At 40.7% G+C, this 14,543-nt stretch overlaps 1 protein-coding gene across 1 annotated transcript; it reads left to right on the plus strand.

Annotated features, from left to right (window-relative positions):
- The first annotated feature begins 9 nt into the window (after nucleotides 1-9).
- Nucleotides 10-10,331, plus strand: hacd2 (3-hydroxyacyl-CoA dehydratase 2). Its single transcript, XM_066641397.1, has 7 exons — nucleotides 10-602; nucleotides 4,243-4,360; nucleotides 4,865-4,883; nucleotides 6,199-6,287; nucleotides 7,647-7,768; nucleotides 8,045-8,223; nucleotides 8,412-10,331. Exons 1-7 carry the CDS (start codon nucleotides 478-480, stop codon nucleotides 8,492-8,494), a joined length of 735 nt encoding a protein of 244 aa, XP_066497494.1. The 5' UTR covers nucleotides 10-477; the 3' UTR covers nucleotides 8,495-10,331.
- Nucleotides 10,332-14,543: the final 4,212 nt, after the last annotated feature.

Below are 14,543 nucleotides of genomic sequence, written 5' to 3' on the forward strand. Positions count from 1 at the left end.
TTTTCTTTTCGCCCTGTGTTTGGTGTAATTAATTCTATTATTATTATTAAGGCTATATTATTAATGTTTTTTACTATTTTTACAATCAGGACATGTTGGTAGTTTGAATGTAAAATTGGGTTGTCTATTAATATGGAGTGAAAGAGGAGAGACTAGGCCATCCTGCCCACCCGGAGACAGCGAGGCCGGTTCTTTTGTCTTGGATTCTCATCATCGGATGACTGAGGCATCCCTGGGGATTGATACAGTGATCTTTCAGTTTTGTCTTACCAGGGAACATATTTTGTGTGTGACAAACTTGAGTCATCCTAACTGATACTGTTCAAAAACTGATGGCTGAATTTATTTATTGTTATTGTCCGCGAGATGGCGCTCTTTACTGACGTGCCCTCGGTTGTTGAGGCCCTCGTTCAGTGAGAGAGAGAGTGGTAACAGCAGCTCTAGCTCTTACAGTAGCAGTCGTTTGATACCCTGATCATGTCTGCACCTGCTATGGGGACCACCAAAACTTCCCATAACGATGGGAGCCACAAGAAGAAGAAAGGTCCGGGAACACTGGCCACGGCGTATCTGGTCATTTACAACGTGGTGATGACAGCAGGGTGAGACAGACTTACACAAATTTAACGTTAACGTTACAACCCCTAATCCACTGTGAAGGAGCTCCGGTGAGCGCTACACAGGAATGAATGGACAGTGCCCTATTGGGAGCTCCCTTTTACACAGCTTAATCCAGCTCTTATACCAGCTATCCGTTCTAGCTTTAAATGTACCGCGATAATAGTTCCTTTTCCATAAATAAACTGCTAAACTGACTGGAGAACTGCTACACTAACATTACTGAACCAACTGAAGTTAGCTTGTCATTCCAATATTCCATTCCACCTTAAGTGGTGCATTAGTTGTATTACAGCTACACAATTTAAGGTGGAACGGGGAAGACGAAACGAGACGCTAACGTCAGTCTCATTTGTTGCTTATTTTTACACAGTTAATTTATATTTTTTGTAGGCCATTAAGCTGTATTTCTATATAGTCGATATCGTTTTTGCAGGCTTTTTGTTCGCCTAGGTTTAAACTAAAACATGCAGTGTACGTGAGCCGTTAACGTTTAAAAGCTGAATTCCAATTGTTTTAGCTAGTGATACCTTATAACTGAAATTACTGTAACGCCCTGGAAAAATGGGTGACGAACACTGCCGTGGAATAAAGCAAGAAAAACGACTAGTGTTTAAACATGTTACACCGTTGTTATTACAGTTCACAACTGTTTAGAGACTGAATTAAGTGGTCATTAGCGTTTTTTCGGTTAATATCGCATATTACATTACAAATAGTGTATGTTTGATTTAACGTAATCTACAACAGGTGGTTAGTCAAGTCGAACGTTGAACAATCTCGGTGTGAAGGCAGTCAGACAGGATTTATGTCGTTTGCGCAACATTACAGACATGAGCTGATGGTGCAAAGTACTGAGGCAGAGTGAACACCTTTCTGCAATAAGCAGGTAGTTCCAGGGCTGGAAGGTACTGAATAAATTAATACATTCATATTTTCAAATATACAGTAACCCTACAGTGGGATTAATATAATAAGTGATTTAAAATATGCCTTCAATTTAGTTTACAAGTTTTCTCAATGTAGGAAACCATAAATTCAGTTTAACTGATTTGTTCCAGAATAATAACTTTTTCCATTTCTCCAGTTGGGTGAAGTGATCGCTGGATCGCCTACCAGGCCAGCCTAGAAGAGGCATTTTGGCTTACTGATTGGCTGACTCCTAATGTTGAAATTCGCATGCATGTGTAAGAACTGTTAGGTCAGCCATATTTAGCAGAGAGAGCTTAAGGTGCCATTACTACACCGTCTGTTGTTAGTTCAGCCATATTTCACATTCCAGTTTGTTAGCTAAATTTGGAACCATTCAGTACATGTCCACCGATATAAACTGGTTTGTGAACCAGAAAAATTAGTTCCCAGCTGTAAGCAAAGAATAGTAGGTTCTTCAGCCTGAACCATTGCTGTATACTAGAAAATAAGACAGGAACTCGCTCTGTTTGTGTGTGTTTCTGGGGCTGTGTTTGGCACGACTCCATGGGCGTTGGACAGAGCCTCAGCTTGGTGTTAGTTTGTTCACAAGCTCAGCAGGACAGCTTGGAACTCTGCAACATTTACACACGTATTATATAGCACAGAGAGAGGAGGACTGCTAAGTTGGTCTTATTTAACGCGAGTGCGTGTGTTTGACTGAAATATTGTAAAGGTGGGGAGACATTTTGTGGCGCTAGTGTGTTTATAAAATTCCACATAGTAGCGCACAGCCTCCTTACACTTTATGTGCTTTAACCAGTTACACTGAATAAATAAGTAATTGTAATTCTTCAAATCAACACAATGTTCTTGTTCTTCTTTGTTCTTTGGAGGTAGATCATATAGTATTTTTAAATAAAATGAACAAGAAAAACACGGATGCTGGTGTTATATTTTATGAACATATCTTTGAGCTCCTTTTTTCATTTCTGTATTTATTAATCCTGTCCTCCCATATATTCTGTACAACACAATCACATAATAAAAAACACATGTAAACAAAGGCATTGACATAAATCACCAAAGCTTGCCTAGTTTCTCTTTGCTCTAAAGTAATTAGATAATCTGGATGATATTGTGTAGCTTTTCTCTCTCTCTCTTGCTCTCTCTGGCTGAAGGGTCTAGTCAACATTTATCTGGTTCAGGTCTGTCTTTTGTTTCTGTAGGTGAAGTAGTTTGTCCACATTCTTCAGTATGATATGGCTTGACCACCTTATCTCTGGATAAAGTAGTTTCACTATCTCTAGATTAATTGGTTTGGATATTATCCCTCATAAACATCAAGTCTGGTCACATACTTACACTTACAGCATTTAACAGACACAAATTTCTAGAGTATCAAGATACTCTCTACATATGGCCATTGTTTGGCCCGTTTCAACACCCCAAGCACATGGAAGTTCTCTCACTCTATTTTGTGCAGTAAAACGTTCCAGAGTCTGGATGTGTTTGATATCTTTGAAGTATTACCAAGTTTGTAAATTAAACTGAATGGAATTTTATTTATTTATTGTGGAAATTGATGTTTTTTAATACAGGTTTTCTTATGCCATGGTGCTGTGCTGGTAGCTGCTTGTTCATTGTGAATTGCACTGTGGCAGTCATGGGCCTATAGTACCCCCACCCTCGGCCTAAACTGACAACTGCAAATCTGTGACAGTAGGACAGGGTCCTAAGAGGATAATATCAGCCATGTATGTCTGGGTTCTTTGTGCTCCAGGCAGCCGTGAAATTGTGAGACAGCTATACTCTGATAGTTAGTGACATGAAGGTTTGACCATGCCAGGAGCACACTTCTAAAACTGTTTTGTCAAAGTGAAATGGTTATAAGATTAAACATAACTATTGTGGTGTCATCTTAAATCTAGAAATTTGTGTTTATATACAAATCAGCCACAAAATCAATATCACTAACGGATGAACTGAATAAAATTGGTTGTCTCATTATAGTGGAATATGGTGGACAGCTAATTTAATGATCAGTTCTGGAAGCTAATGTGTTGGAATCTAAAAACAAATACAAGGGTTTAAGTGACTTTAATAAGAGCCAGATTGTGATGCTAATATTCTGCATTTCAAAATGAAATGGTTGATTATGTCCATTTGGCCAGAACATTCTCAAAAAGTTTTGGGGGGTATGCATAGGTTTTTGGGTACCTACCAAACATGGTTCAAAGAAGAACCAGTGAACCTGAGACAGGCTTACTGATTCAAGTGGGAACTGATGGAAAGTCTGTCTGGTCCAATCCTACAAATCATCTACTGTTGAACAAACCAGGATGCCCTGTGTTCCGTCAATGTTTGCACATGAGCCTAATGTCACAAAGTCAATGGGGGCATGAAGCCCTCCAAGTCCCCCAAGTGAAGGAGCATCAATAAGTACCTCTGGTATGTTGGAAGTGAAGTTTGTGATCCATAACTGATATTTCACCATAAGTGATTTACCTCCTTCGTTTTAGTGGCTGAATTGCATCAAAGCTTCATAGAAGTACTCCCACATTTAGAGAATCACATGAAGAGTAGAGACTTTTTTTTTTTACAGGGGACCAGCTTCAGTTTTCAATAATAATAATAATCATGATAACTTTAAAATGAAATGCAAATTTTAATATTGAGACGGAACAAATGGAGTCTTAAACTTTTTTGTTTCAGGTGGTTAGTCATTGCTGTGGGACTGGTCCGTGCCTACCTTACTAGAGGCAGCTACCATGGTCTTTACTACTCTATAGAGAAGCCTCTGAAGTTCTTCCAGACCGGTGCCCTCCTTGAGGTTAGTGCTGAGAAACCATGAGGAAATATGTTAATGGAGAATTTGTCATCTAATCAAAGTGTTCATGTAGGGCAATGCATACAGTTTGGGTCAGACGTTTTTCTGTCAGTACAATGAAGACTGTTTTGAAGCAAGAATTTGTGTTTACAGAGTAGTAGCTATTTTTAGATCAAAACTGTCCAACTCAAATTCCTTTATGGCAGCTGTCAAGCATGTTAATGAGGTGTTATAGTGATGTTGTCCAGATTCATTCCATCAGTGCCTCTTACAGTCCAGTCATCTCAATTAAAGCTATGCTCTGAGCATAAATTTTCAAGTAAGATTTAACATATCAATGGGCTGCTCAGAAAAGCCTCAGTTATTTTAATACACAACTGTTTATCTACTTATTGAATTACACGACTAACTTAATGACAAAAGACATTTGTCTGTGTTTGTGTGTTTATTTCTGGATTGAAATATCTAGCAGTTTGGTCTAATTTTTTTTTCTTGCCATCTTCACAGATATTGCATTGTGCTTTTGGTAAGTGCCATCACTCTCTCACAGTATACTCTATTATATATCTTTTTATTTTAGGAAATGAGGAATGGGATAGGTCATTCTGAGTAATCTCAGATTCAGCTGCACACAAGTTGCATTTAAAGTCCATTTATATACAATTAAAAACAGTAACCATTCATATAATATTATTGTTTCTACAGATAATAGATAAGAAAAAAGGATACAGTTAGTTGTGTTTGAAAACGACTAAAGCTAGGTTTTGTGCACAAGATGCACAATGAAAAACTGCTTTTCATTAACTTTTCATTGTATTCAGACCTATTTAGATCATCTACTTTACACTGTTTGAAAACACTGTTGACCTCATAAGGTGACTGGTACATCTTTCATATACCCAAATATTTAACATCAAATTTACATTTTATAAATCACTACTTGAACATAAAATTTCACTTATAACATTTTCAAGATCAAATAAATTTGTATGATTCAGCTCTTAGTTGCTTTTTTTCATTAAGGATATTTAAACAATTGCCTTCACCTTTTAGAATTCTCTTTAGCACAAAAAACCTTTTGTTGCACAGGCACCGTAATACAAAAAAACAATTGCCTTCACCTTTTAGAATTCTCTTTAGCACAAAAAACCTTTTGTTGCACAGGCACCGTAATAAAAAAAAGTTTAGAAATGCATAGAAAGTTAATTCAGAAAATGCAATGGTTTTAATTGCCTTTCCTAATCCACGATTATTATGTAAATTAAAACAGTCATGTCACAGTGTAGAATGTGAAATCATTCAAGTCACTATAGTGAAACATTAGGAGCACAGTGGTAGTGCTGTATCTGTGGAGTGTGAAGGCTCCAGTGACACTTACAGTGCTAATGTAGTAAAGAGCCTGGCTCTCACTGTGTGTGGGGAGCACAGGGAGCACAGTCCACACCTCATTATTTGAGACTTAAAGCTAGATGTGACCTTTCAGAGTGCAAACAGCCATCTCTCCTGCATCTGTCTGCTGCTCGTTCCTGCTTGCTCACTGCTATTCGAATCCTGCAGCTTCACTTCACTTTGTAGTACACTCATACAAGATGTGTATATAGTTTGAGTGCACAATATGCTGGCAATTAATGAAAAAGTATTGTTATAAGCCAGATATGGAATTGAGACCAGTTACTAAACTTATGTTGAATGCTTATTCATAAGGTGATTTACATGTATTTGCTCGTGTTGGGAATTAATATTTTCAAATCATTCTCATGAATAGCATATTGCAGTGTTATTCACTCCTGGCTTCTAAGTTATGTGACTTTATTTTTGTCAAAATCTCTTCCCCTTTATAGGAATTGTGCCCTCCTCTGTGGTCCTGACTGGATTTCAGGTGATGTCGCGGGTGTTCCTCACTTGGGCTGTTACACACAGTGTTAGAGAAGTAAGTGTATTGAATAATGCAGTAATAAACATTTATTTTTATCTGTTTACTTTTTAAAACATAATAAAAGATAGATAACAGCATTATTATGATACTGTCTATACAGGACATACTTGTTTAAAAACAAATATTGTTTTGAAGCTTATTTTTATTTAAATAGCTTATGATTTGTGTTTCAATTTTTTAACCCATGGTTTTGTTCAAATGCCTATGTTTGAAATCATCCATAATGTTCTTTTCAAAAACCAGTACAAACCAAGTGACTTTGTTTTAACAACAGGGGGAAAATATTGGAAACAGAGTCCCCTTTCTCTCTAATTTTAAGGTCAGATCTATAAACTGTAAACATATACAGTAGATCCAGGGGGGTATTTCAAAAAGCAGGATTTCTCAGTTTAGCCAGTTTACTTAAGCCCAAAGTCAAGACTGTCCAATAGGAACAGAGCTGAGCGAGATTCCTATTGTACAGTCCTTAAATTTGGGCTTAAGTTAGCTGGCTAACTGAGAAATAATGCCTTGTGGAATACCCCCAGTACTTCAATTACACCCCAGGCAACCAACAATACCAGCAACAAACAATGCAATTGTGTTAACTGGATAACATGAATTTTTTCTTGCAGCAAGGGTTAGTTAAGGCTGTGTTAATTGTGATCATTCATTGTCAGGGATCAAAGGGGGGTTTCTGCAATTATCTTCTGATATGCTTTGTTTCTAAAACACTGCCCTCCAGTGTTGTGTCATAGATCTCCATAGTAGCTTTAAAAGTTATCTCTATACATCAGGAGATTAAGAGGAATGAGAAAAAATGTTTAAGGATCCCATTCAATCTCTTGTTAGGTTTATATAATTCTAGTTCTCCTTATTTCTATGGCTGTTAAATGATGTGCTAGTGACTGAGGCTCAGGTTTTGTTTGTTCGCTTCAGAGAAATACATCTTTGCAGAAACTGTAAGTTTTGTTTCTTAAGGACAATCTGCTTGAACATGAAATGAACAATAACACTTGTGGATTTGTATGCTGTAAGACTACTGTGGCCATATTTAAACATGTTGTATTTTATCTTTCGAAAAATAACATATTACATGTGTGCAAAGACATAACACTGAATAGAAAAATCTACAGGTTATATGTTCTTCTCTATCTGCAATGTGCCTGCCTATGTTTTAGGATTTTATCTCTCGGCATCTGTCTCTCCCTCCTTTCTTTCTGCTTGATGTCTTGGCTTATCTTAATGCAGTGAAACTAGTAGTAAACATATAGCTGCATGGGTCTGGATTAACCTCCTCTGAAAACACAGACATGCTGGAATGAGCCATGTTTTGTGTTTCTGACTCCTGTGTGTTGTTTCCATTTGCTCCAGGTGCAGAGTGAAGACAGCGTGCTTCTCTTTGTGGTGGCGTGGACAATCACAGAGATAATCCGCTATTCTTTCTACACATTCAGCCTCCTCAATCATCTGCCTTACCTCATTAAATGGGCAAGGTAAAGGCACATTATACCTTCTCTGTTTGTGGTGTACTGTTTTTTGGGTTTTTTTTAATTAAAGAGCACACAGAGACTGAAACCAGTAGTTTCAAATATAGCCACAATAATGGGCCACACCTTGGAATAACATCGTCCATTTTAATAAAAATATGCATTACCGCTAAATATCACTAACTCGTCGACCTGAACGTTCACCTTGCTGCAGGAATAGGATTATAGTGGTGTTTAAGTCCTGTTGGTGAAGGGTTGATTATGTTTAATGTCTCTCTACAGATACACATTCTTTATTGTGCTGTACCCCATGGGAGTGACTGGTGAACTTTTAACCATCTACGCTGCACTGCCTTATGTTCAGAAGACAGGCCTCTATTCAGTTACTCTGCCCAACAAATACAACTTCTCCTTCGACTACTATACCTTCCTCATCCTCACCATGGTCTCGTACATCCCTTGTAAGTGTGTCATTATTTTTATCTGGATTATAAATATCCCATCTGAACACCCAAAATGTTATTTCAGTCTCTATTTCTAATTGTCTGGCGGCTAATTTAGTGTTTCTGATGAGGTCATATTAAAACACATCACTCTTTTTTCCCCACACTAATTCTGGTTGTTAATGAGCATCTTTGTCCCTCTACAGTATTCCCCCAGCTCTACTTCCACATGTTACGACAGAGAAAGAAAGTCCTGGGTCATGTGGAGGAGTACACCAAAGTGGAATAAACAACCATCCAGCACTCCATACAAAGCAGACTGATCCTGTGGAGAAAAGGGAAAAAAAAGATGACCGTTCCAGTCCACACCGGGTCGATATTAAACAAGTAAAAAAACAAAAAGTCTGCTCAACGATATACAGAGCCCAACTGTATTTTCAAGAAAAAAAAAAAAGAAGTTACCTGGAGATGATTACTAACAATGCCAGTTTGAGAATGGGCTCTTGCAGTCTGTGATTTTAAGGATATTGATAACAATATGATAGAAATGGTTTAAGCACCCTTGAGGGGCAAATGCGTTCAGTCAAGTTAATACAATATTTACTGTGCAAAATTGTTTTAAATGACTCTAATATGGTTGCACTGACCTTTAGTGAGGAAGAAGATAGATAGGTTTGGCTTTTACCATTTGAAACTTTGGCAGAATTGAAAACATTAGAAATAATCAGCTTTATTTACAAGAGCTACTTGACTCTACCTCACTCTTGTACTGTGCCCTCTGTCTTTGGAAGTATTAGTAGCAGTTTTATTGATGCACAGGCAAGGGGCTGAGTCTAGGGTTAAGTCTTGAATCTGTGTTCTTGTACTCTTTTTAAGTAACTTTGTCCAGCGTATGATCACATTCCTTTGCTATTTCTTTTGATGGAAAACTGATTTTTGAAGTACAAAATTTTTATTATTGTTGCTCTTCTTCACTGATTTGCTCAGGACTTGTATTTCTGTACTAACTTGTTGTCCATGATTTCTGGTTGCAGATTTCCTAATTCTTTCAGTGTTAATCATAAGGGTCATATTAATGGCTTAAGCAAGAACTGTGTTGTTGGTGTTTGTTTTGTTTAATGTTGGCTGTGGGTTGGTGGTTTGTAGCCTATTGTTTGACACACATTCCCATCAGCAAGTAGCACTGTAGCTGAATTATTTGTACAGATAACCCATAGGTGTGTTTTGCATATATACGTTTTCCCTTAATTTGTTAATTTTAACTGAACTTATTATTATTTGAGGAAATGTTGACATCTCAAAGTCCTGTGTGTGGGTTCATTTTAGTTGTTTCCAAAGTGTTTAATTAAAACAGGGAAGGGTTTGGGCTGGAAGAGCACGCGCCGGCAGGAAACTCGCGAGGACCCTGGCTCCAGGGCCAATTGGATTAGACCGCCTCCAGTCATGCATTTCCAATGAGTAAAATCTAATAATGTGGTGAGCAGGCCAGGAGTCAGGAGTTGCTGTCCGTCTGCCCTCGCTGTCAGCAGCAACAAAACTTAGCAAACTCATGCCTCCAAGAAGGGCTTGCTCATTAGTCCTAAAGCACAGCTTGCAGATTTGCGTTTCCTCGCTATTTGGGTCTGAACACTTTCAAAGGGTAAAGCCTACGAGCAGAGTCAGTGGCTCTCTTGGGAACAGTTTTACCACTTAATCATGAACATAATTTACCTAGAGATTCATGTCATAAAATTCTTGAAACCTTAGAAGTCTGATTGTAGCAAAATATCAATATTCCTCTGAATCTGTCATTTAAGTTACATACAATGGTTAGGGTATTTACCTGCTTGCTGGTATGCAGTGCTTACCTGTAAATCCCCTGAAAGAAATGCTGACCTAAATTAATGTTCCTGCACCATGTCTATACAGGAAATGGTTGACATTGCAAGACATTTTGGAATGTGCATCTGGAACAAAACTGCATGAAAGGTGAAGTTGCACCATCACTGGTGTGTTAATACCTAGGGTAACTCATTAGAAGCATGACCCTTCACAGAACATTGGGCTTTTGATACAAAGGATTTGCATGGGTCCAGCAGACTTTGTATGATTAGAAAAACAGTTATATATTTACAATAAACTCATAACCTGGAAAAACAAACCAGTTATGTTTATTCTTTTCTCTATCATTCACTTGCCTGATTCCTGAAACAAAATTCATTTTTTTCTTATTAATATTGTGATTTATATTTTTGTTGGAGGTATATAGGAATATAATTAATACAGTTACATGCGTGTCAATTTTTTTCCCCCTCATTACAGTATCCTTTTTTTTTTTAGACTTTTTATGTGCTATTCTAAGTTCGGTTTAGGATGTTGGTTTCATTGTTTAGTCTCTCATAATTCAAGTCAATAATATGACCCAACGAGTTTAGGGCACTGGGGTGGGAAGTCCAATAATCTGAGAACATCAGTAGTGTTTTCTCAACAGTGTGCTTAGGGGTTGCTGAATCAATCTTAACTAATTCATTTAGACGTTTATTCATTTGGTCATTTCCTGTAACCACTTCATCCTGGTCAGGGTCACTGTAGGTCTGGAGCCTACCCAGAATCACTTTGTGCAAGGCAGGAACATCCTGATCAATCCACTGCATTTCAACACGACCCAAATCCAGGTGTCATTATTCTCCTATTATAGTCTGTAGTCCATTTGTTGCTCTACATACTTTGTTAGCCCCTTCTCACACTGAATTGAGTTGAATACACTTTATTTATTCCCAAGAGGGCAATTCCTGCTGGGCCCACAATACAAAGCATTACAAAACAATAGACAACATACAAAAAACAAATATTTAAATTAGTAGAAATATAACCAATCCAAACAATAAATGAAGATTCTCATTCAGTTATCTAACGGTTTAATGGCTTCAGGTATAAAGAGTGCTTTCCGGCGCACATTTCGACATCTAGGACATTGGTACTGACAACCGTGAGGCAACAATTCAAAGGCAAGGCATGCGATGGCTCATTAATGATAAAACATCCTTTTTTCAGAATTGTTTGTGCAGTGAAGCCAGTGATCTCAATGGAAGACCAATGATTTTGGAACACATGGATATTAAATCCATGCCCCAATTAATGCCCCTCCCTGGATCAGCACCATAAGGTGATGGAGGGGTTTGCGTGCCTGCGTGAGCCTAGGCGCTATATTGTCTGGGCCAATAGCCCCAGTAGGGTCTCCCAAGGCAAACTGGTCCTAGGTGATGGGCCAGACAAAGAGTGATCCATAAAGACCAAGATGAATAGATTAAGAACAGGGACACAGCTTCCCTCGCCCGGAGTAGTGTTACCGGGGCCTTAATGAAACTGGCTTCTGGAACATGGAATGTAACCTCTCTGGTGGGAAAAGAGCTTGAGCTGGTGCGCAAGGTTGAGAGCTACCAGCTAGATATAGTTGGGCTCACCTCAACACACAGTATGGGCTCTGGAACCAATCTCCTTGAGAGGGGCTGGATGCTCTTTCACTCTGGAGTTGCCCAGGGTGAGAAGCGTAAGGCAGGAGTGGGCTTACTCATAGATCCCTGGCTTAGCGCCTGTACGTTGGGATTTACCCCAGTGGACAAAAGGGTAATTTCCCTGCCCCTTCGGGTTGGGGAAAGGGCTCTGACGGTTGTTTGTGCTTATGCACCGAACAGAGTACCAGGCCTTCTTGTGGACCCTAGAGGGGGTGCTGGAGAGCACTCATTCTGGGGACTCCATTGTTCTGCTTGGGGACTTCAATGCTCACATGGGTAATGACAGTGAGACCTGGTGGGGCGTGATTGGGAGGAACGGCCCCACTGATCTGAACCCGAGTGGTATTCAGTTATTGGATTTCTGTGCCCGTCACAGTTTGGTGTACCACACCATGTTAGAGCATAAGGGTGTCCACAAGTACACCTGGCATCAGGATAACCTACACCGCATTTCAATGATTGACTTTATAGTTGTATCATCGGACCTGCGGCCATATGTTCTGCACACTCGGGTGAAGAGAGGTGCTGAGCTGTCAACTCATCACCACCTAGTGGTGAGTTGGATGCGATGGCGCGGGAGGATGCCGGACAGACCTGGCAGGCCTAAACGTGTGCTGAGGGTTTGCTGGGAACGTTTGGCAGAGGAACGCGTCAGAAAGATCTTCAACTCCCATATCCGGCAGAGCTTCGACTGCATCCCAGGGGAGGCTGGTGACATTGAGTCCGAATGGGCCATGTTCCAGATCTTCTTTTTGAGGCGGCTGAATCGAGCTGTGGCTGCAAGGTTGTCAGTGCCTGTCGGGGTGGCAATCCCCACACTCGGTGGTGGACACCCTGGGTGAGGGAGACTGTCAAGCTGAAGAAAGAGTCCTATCGTGCCTGGGTGGCTCGGGGGACTCCGGAGGCAGCTGATAGGTACCGAAGAGCAAAGTGGCTCGCAGCTTCAGCTGTCACTGAGGCAAAAACTCAGGTGTGGGAGCAGTTCGGTGAGGACATGGAAAACGACTTTTGGTTGGCTCCGATAAATTTCTGGCAAACCATCAGGCTACTCAGAAGGGGAAAGCGGTTTTCCACCAACACTGTATATGGTGGGGGTGGGGAGTTGTTGACCTCGACTGGGGACGTCATTAGGCGGTGGAAGGAATACTTTGAGGATCTTCTCAATCCCACCAGCACATCTTCCTCAGAGGAAGTAGAGTTTGGGGACCCCGGGGAGGGCTTGTCTATCACTGGGGCTAAGGTGGCCAAGGTGGTAGGAGAACTCCTTGGCTGTAGGGCCCCAGGGGTGGATGAAGTTTGCCTCGGGTTCCTCAAGGCTCTGGATGTTGTGAAGCTGTCCTGGCTGACACATTTTTGCAACATTGCGTGGACATCAGGGGCAGTGTCTCTGGACTGGCAGACTGGGGTGGTGGTTCCCCTTTTTAAGAAAGGGAATCAGAGGGTGTGTTCCAACTATAGGGGGATCACACTTCTCAGCCTCCCCGGTAAAGTCTATGCGGGGCTACTGGAGAAGAGAGTCCGACTGACAGTTGAACCGCGGATACAGAAGGAACAATGCGGATTCCGCCCCGGTTGTGGAACACAGGACCAGCTCTTTACCCTCGCTAGGATCCTGAAGGGTGCGTGGGAGTTTGCTCAACCAGTCTATTTGTGTTTTGTGGATCTGGAGAAGGCATTCGACCGTGTCCCTCAGGATATTCTGTGGGGGGTGCTCTGGGAGTATGGGGTACTGGGCTCTTTGCTACGAGCCATCCAGTCCCTGTATAAACAAAGCAGGAGTTTAAGTGGAGGAGTTTAAATACCTCGGGGTCTTGTTCACAAGTGAGGGAAAGATGGAGCGTGAGATTGACAGGCAGATCGGTGCAGCGTCAGCAGTAATGCGGGCTCTGTACTGGTCCGTTGTGGTGAAGAGAGAGCTGAGCAGAAAAACAAAGCTCTTGATTTACTGTTCAATCCAACCCTCACCTATGGTCATGAGCTTTGGATAGTGACCGAAAGAACGAGATTGCGGGTACAAGCGGCTGAAATGAGTTTTCTCCGCAGGGTGTCTGGACTCTCCCTTAGAGACAGGGTTAGGAGCTCGGACATCCGGCAGAGACTCGGAGTGGAGCCGCTGCTCCTCCACGTCAAGAGGAGCCAGTTGAGGTGGTTCGGGCATCTGGTCCGGATGCCTCCTGGACGCCTTCTTGGTGAGGTGTTCCGTGCATGTCCAACAGGGAGGAGGCCCTGGGGCAGACCAAGAACATGTGGAGAGACTACATGTCTCGACTGGCCTGGGAACGCCTCTGAATACCCCCGGAGGAGATGGAAGCAGTGGCTGGGGAGAGGGAGATCTGGGTTTCTTTACTTGGACTGCTTCCCCCATGACCCGGACCCAGATAAGCGGTGGAAAATGGATGGATGGATGGATGGATGGATGGATGGATAGATGGATATTAAATGCTGTAAACCATTTTTGTTTTTTAGTCTCGAAGACTGGAACCAATAAATTACAGAGAACAGAGACATGCTCTTTAATTAGTAAGACCACCAGATGTGAAGTATTTGTCAAGTGGTGGAACATTCTCCATGTTGCAGTGAAAATAATGTGATGCGCTGCTTTGAGTGAATCACACACATAGAATTGGATAGAATTCTCTTTTTTAACAGTGAAAAATGCGTAACTTTGGCCGGGCAACTGACTAAACAGGAATAACAGCCACCAATATTACTTCCTTCTAAATTCCCTTGAATTTCTGGTCAATTATTAATTATGTATATACATATTGTTTGTCTTATTGTGCACATTTTTCTCTAGGAATTCTCATGTGAAGTATGTATTATTTGATATATGTATTAGTTGCA

This window comes from Hoplias malabaricus, chromosome 12 (genome assembly GCF_029633855.1).
Source record: "Hoplias malabaricus isolate fHopMal1 chromosome 12, fHopMal1.hap1, whole genome shotgun sequence".
In the NCBI taxonomy this organism is placed as follows: domain Eukaryota; kingdom Metazoa; phylum Chordata; class Actinopteri; order Characiformes; family Erythrinidae; genus Hoplias; species Hoplias malabaricus.

Coding starts and splice junctions, on each gene's coding strand:
- hacd2 (XM_066641397.1), top strand. CDS start 478: ATGTCTGCACCTGCTATGGGGACCACCAAAACTTCCCATAACGATGGG. Junction 603..4,242: donor AACGTGGTGATGACAGCAGG/GTGAGACAGACT, acceptor TTTTTGTTTCAG/GTGGTTAGTCATTGCTGTGG. Junction 7,769..8,044: donor TACCTCATTAAATGGGCAAG/GTAAAGGCACAT, acceptor GTCTCTCTACAG/ATACACATTCTTTATTGTGC.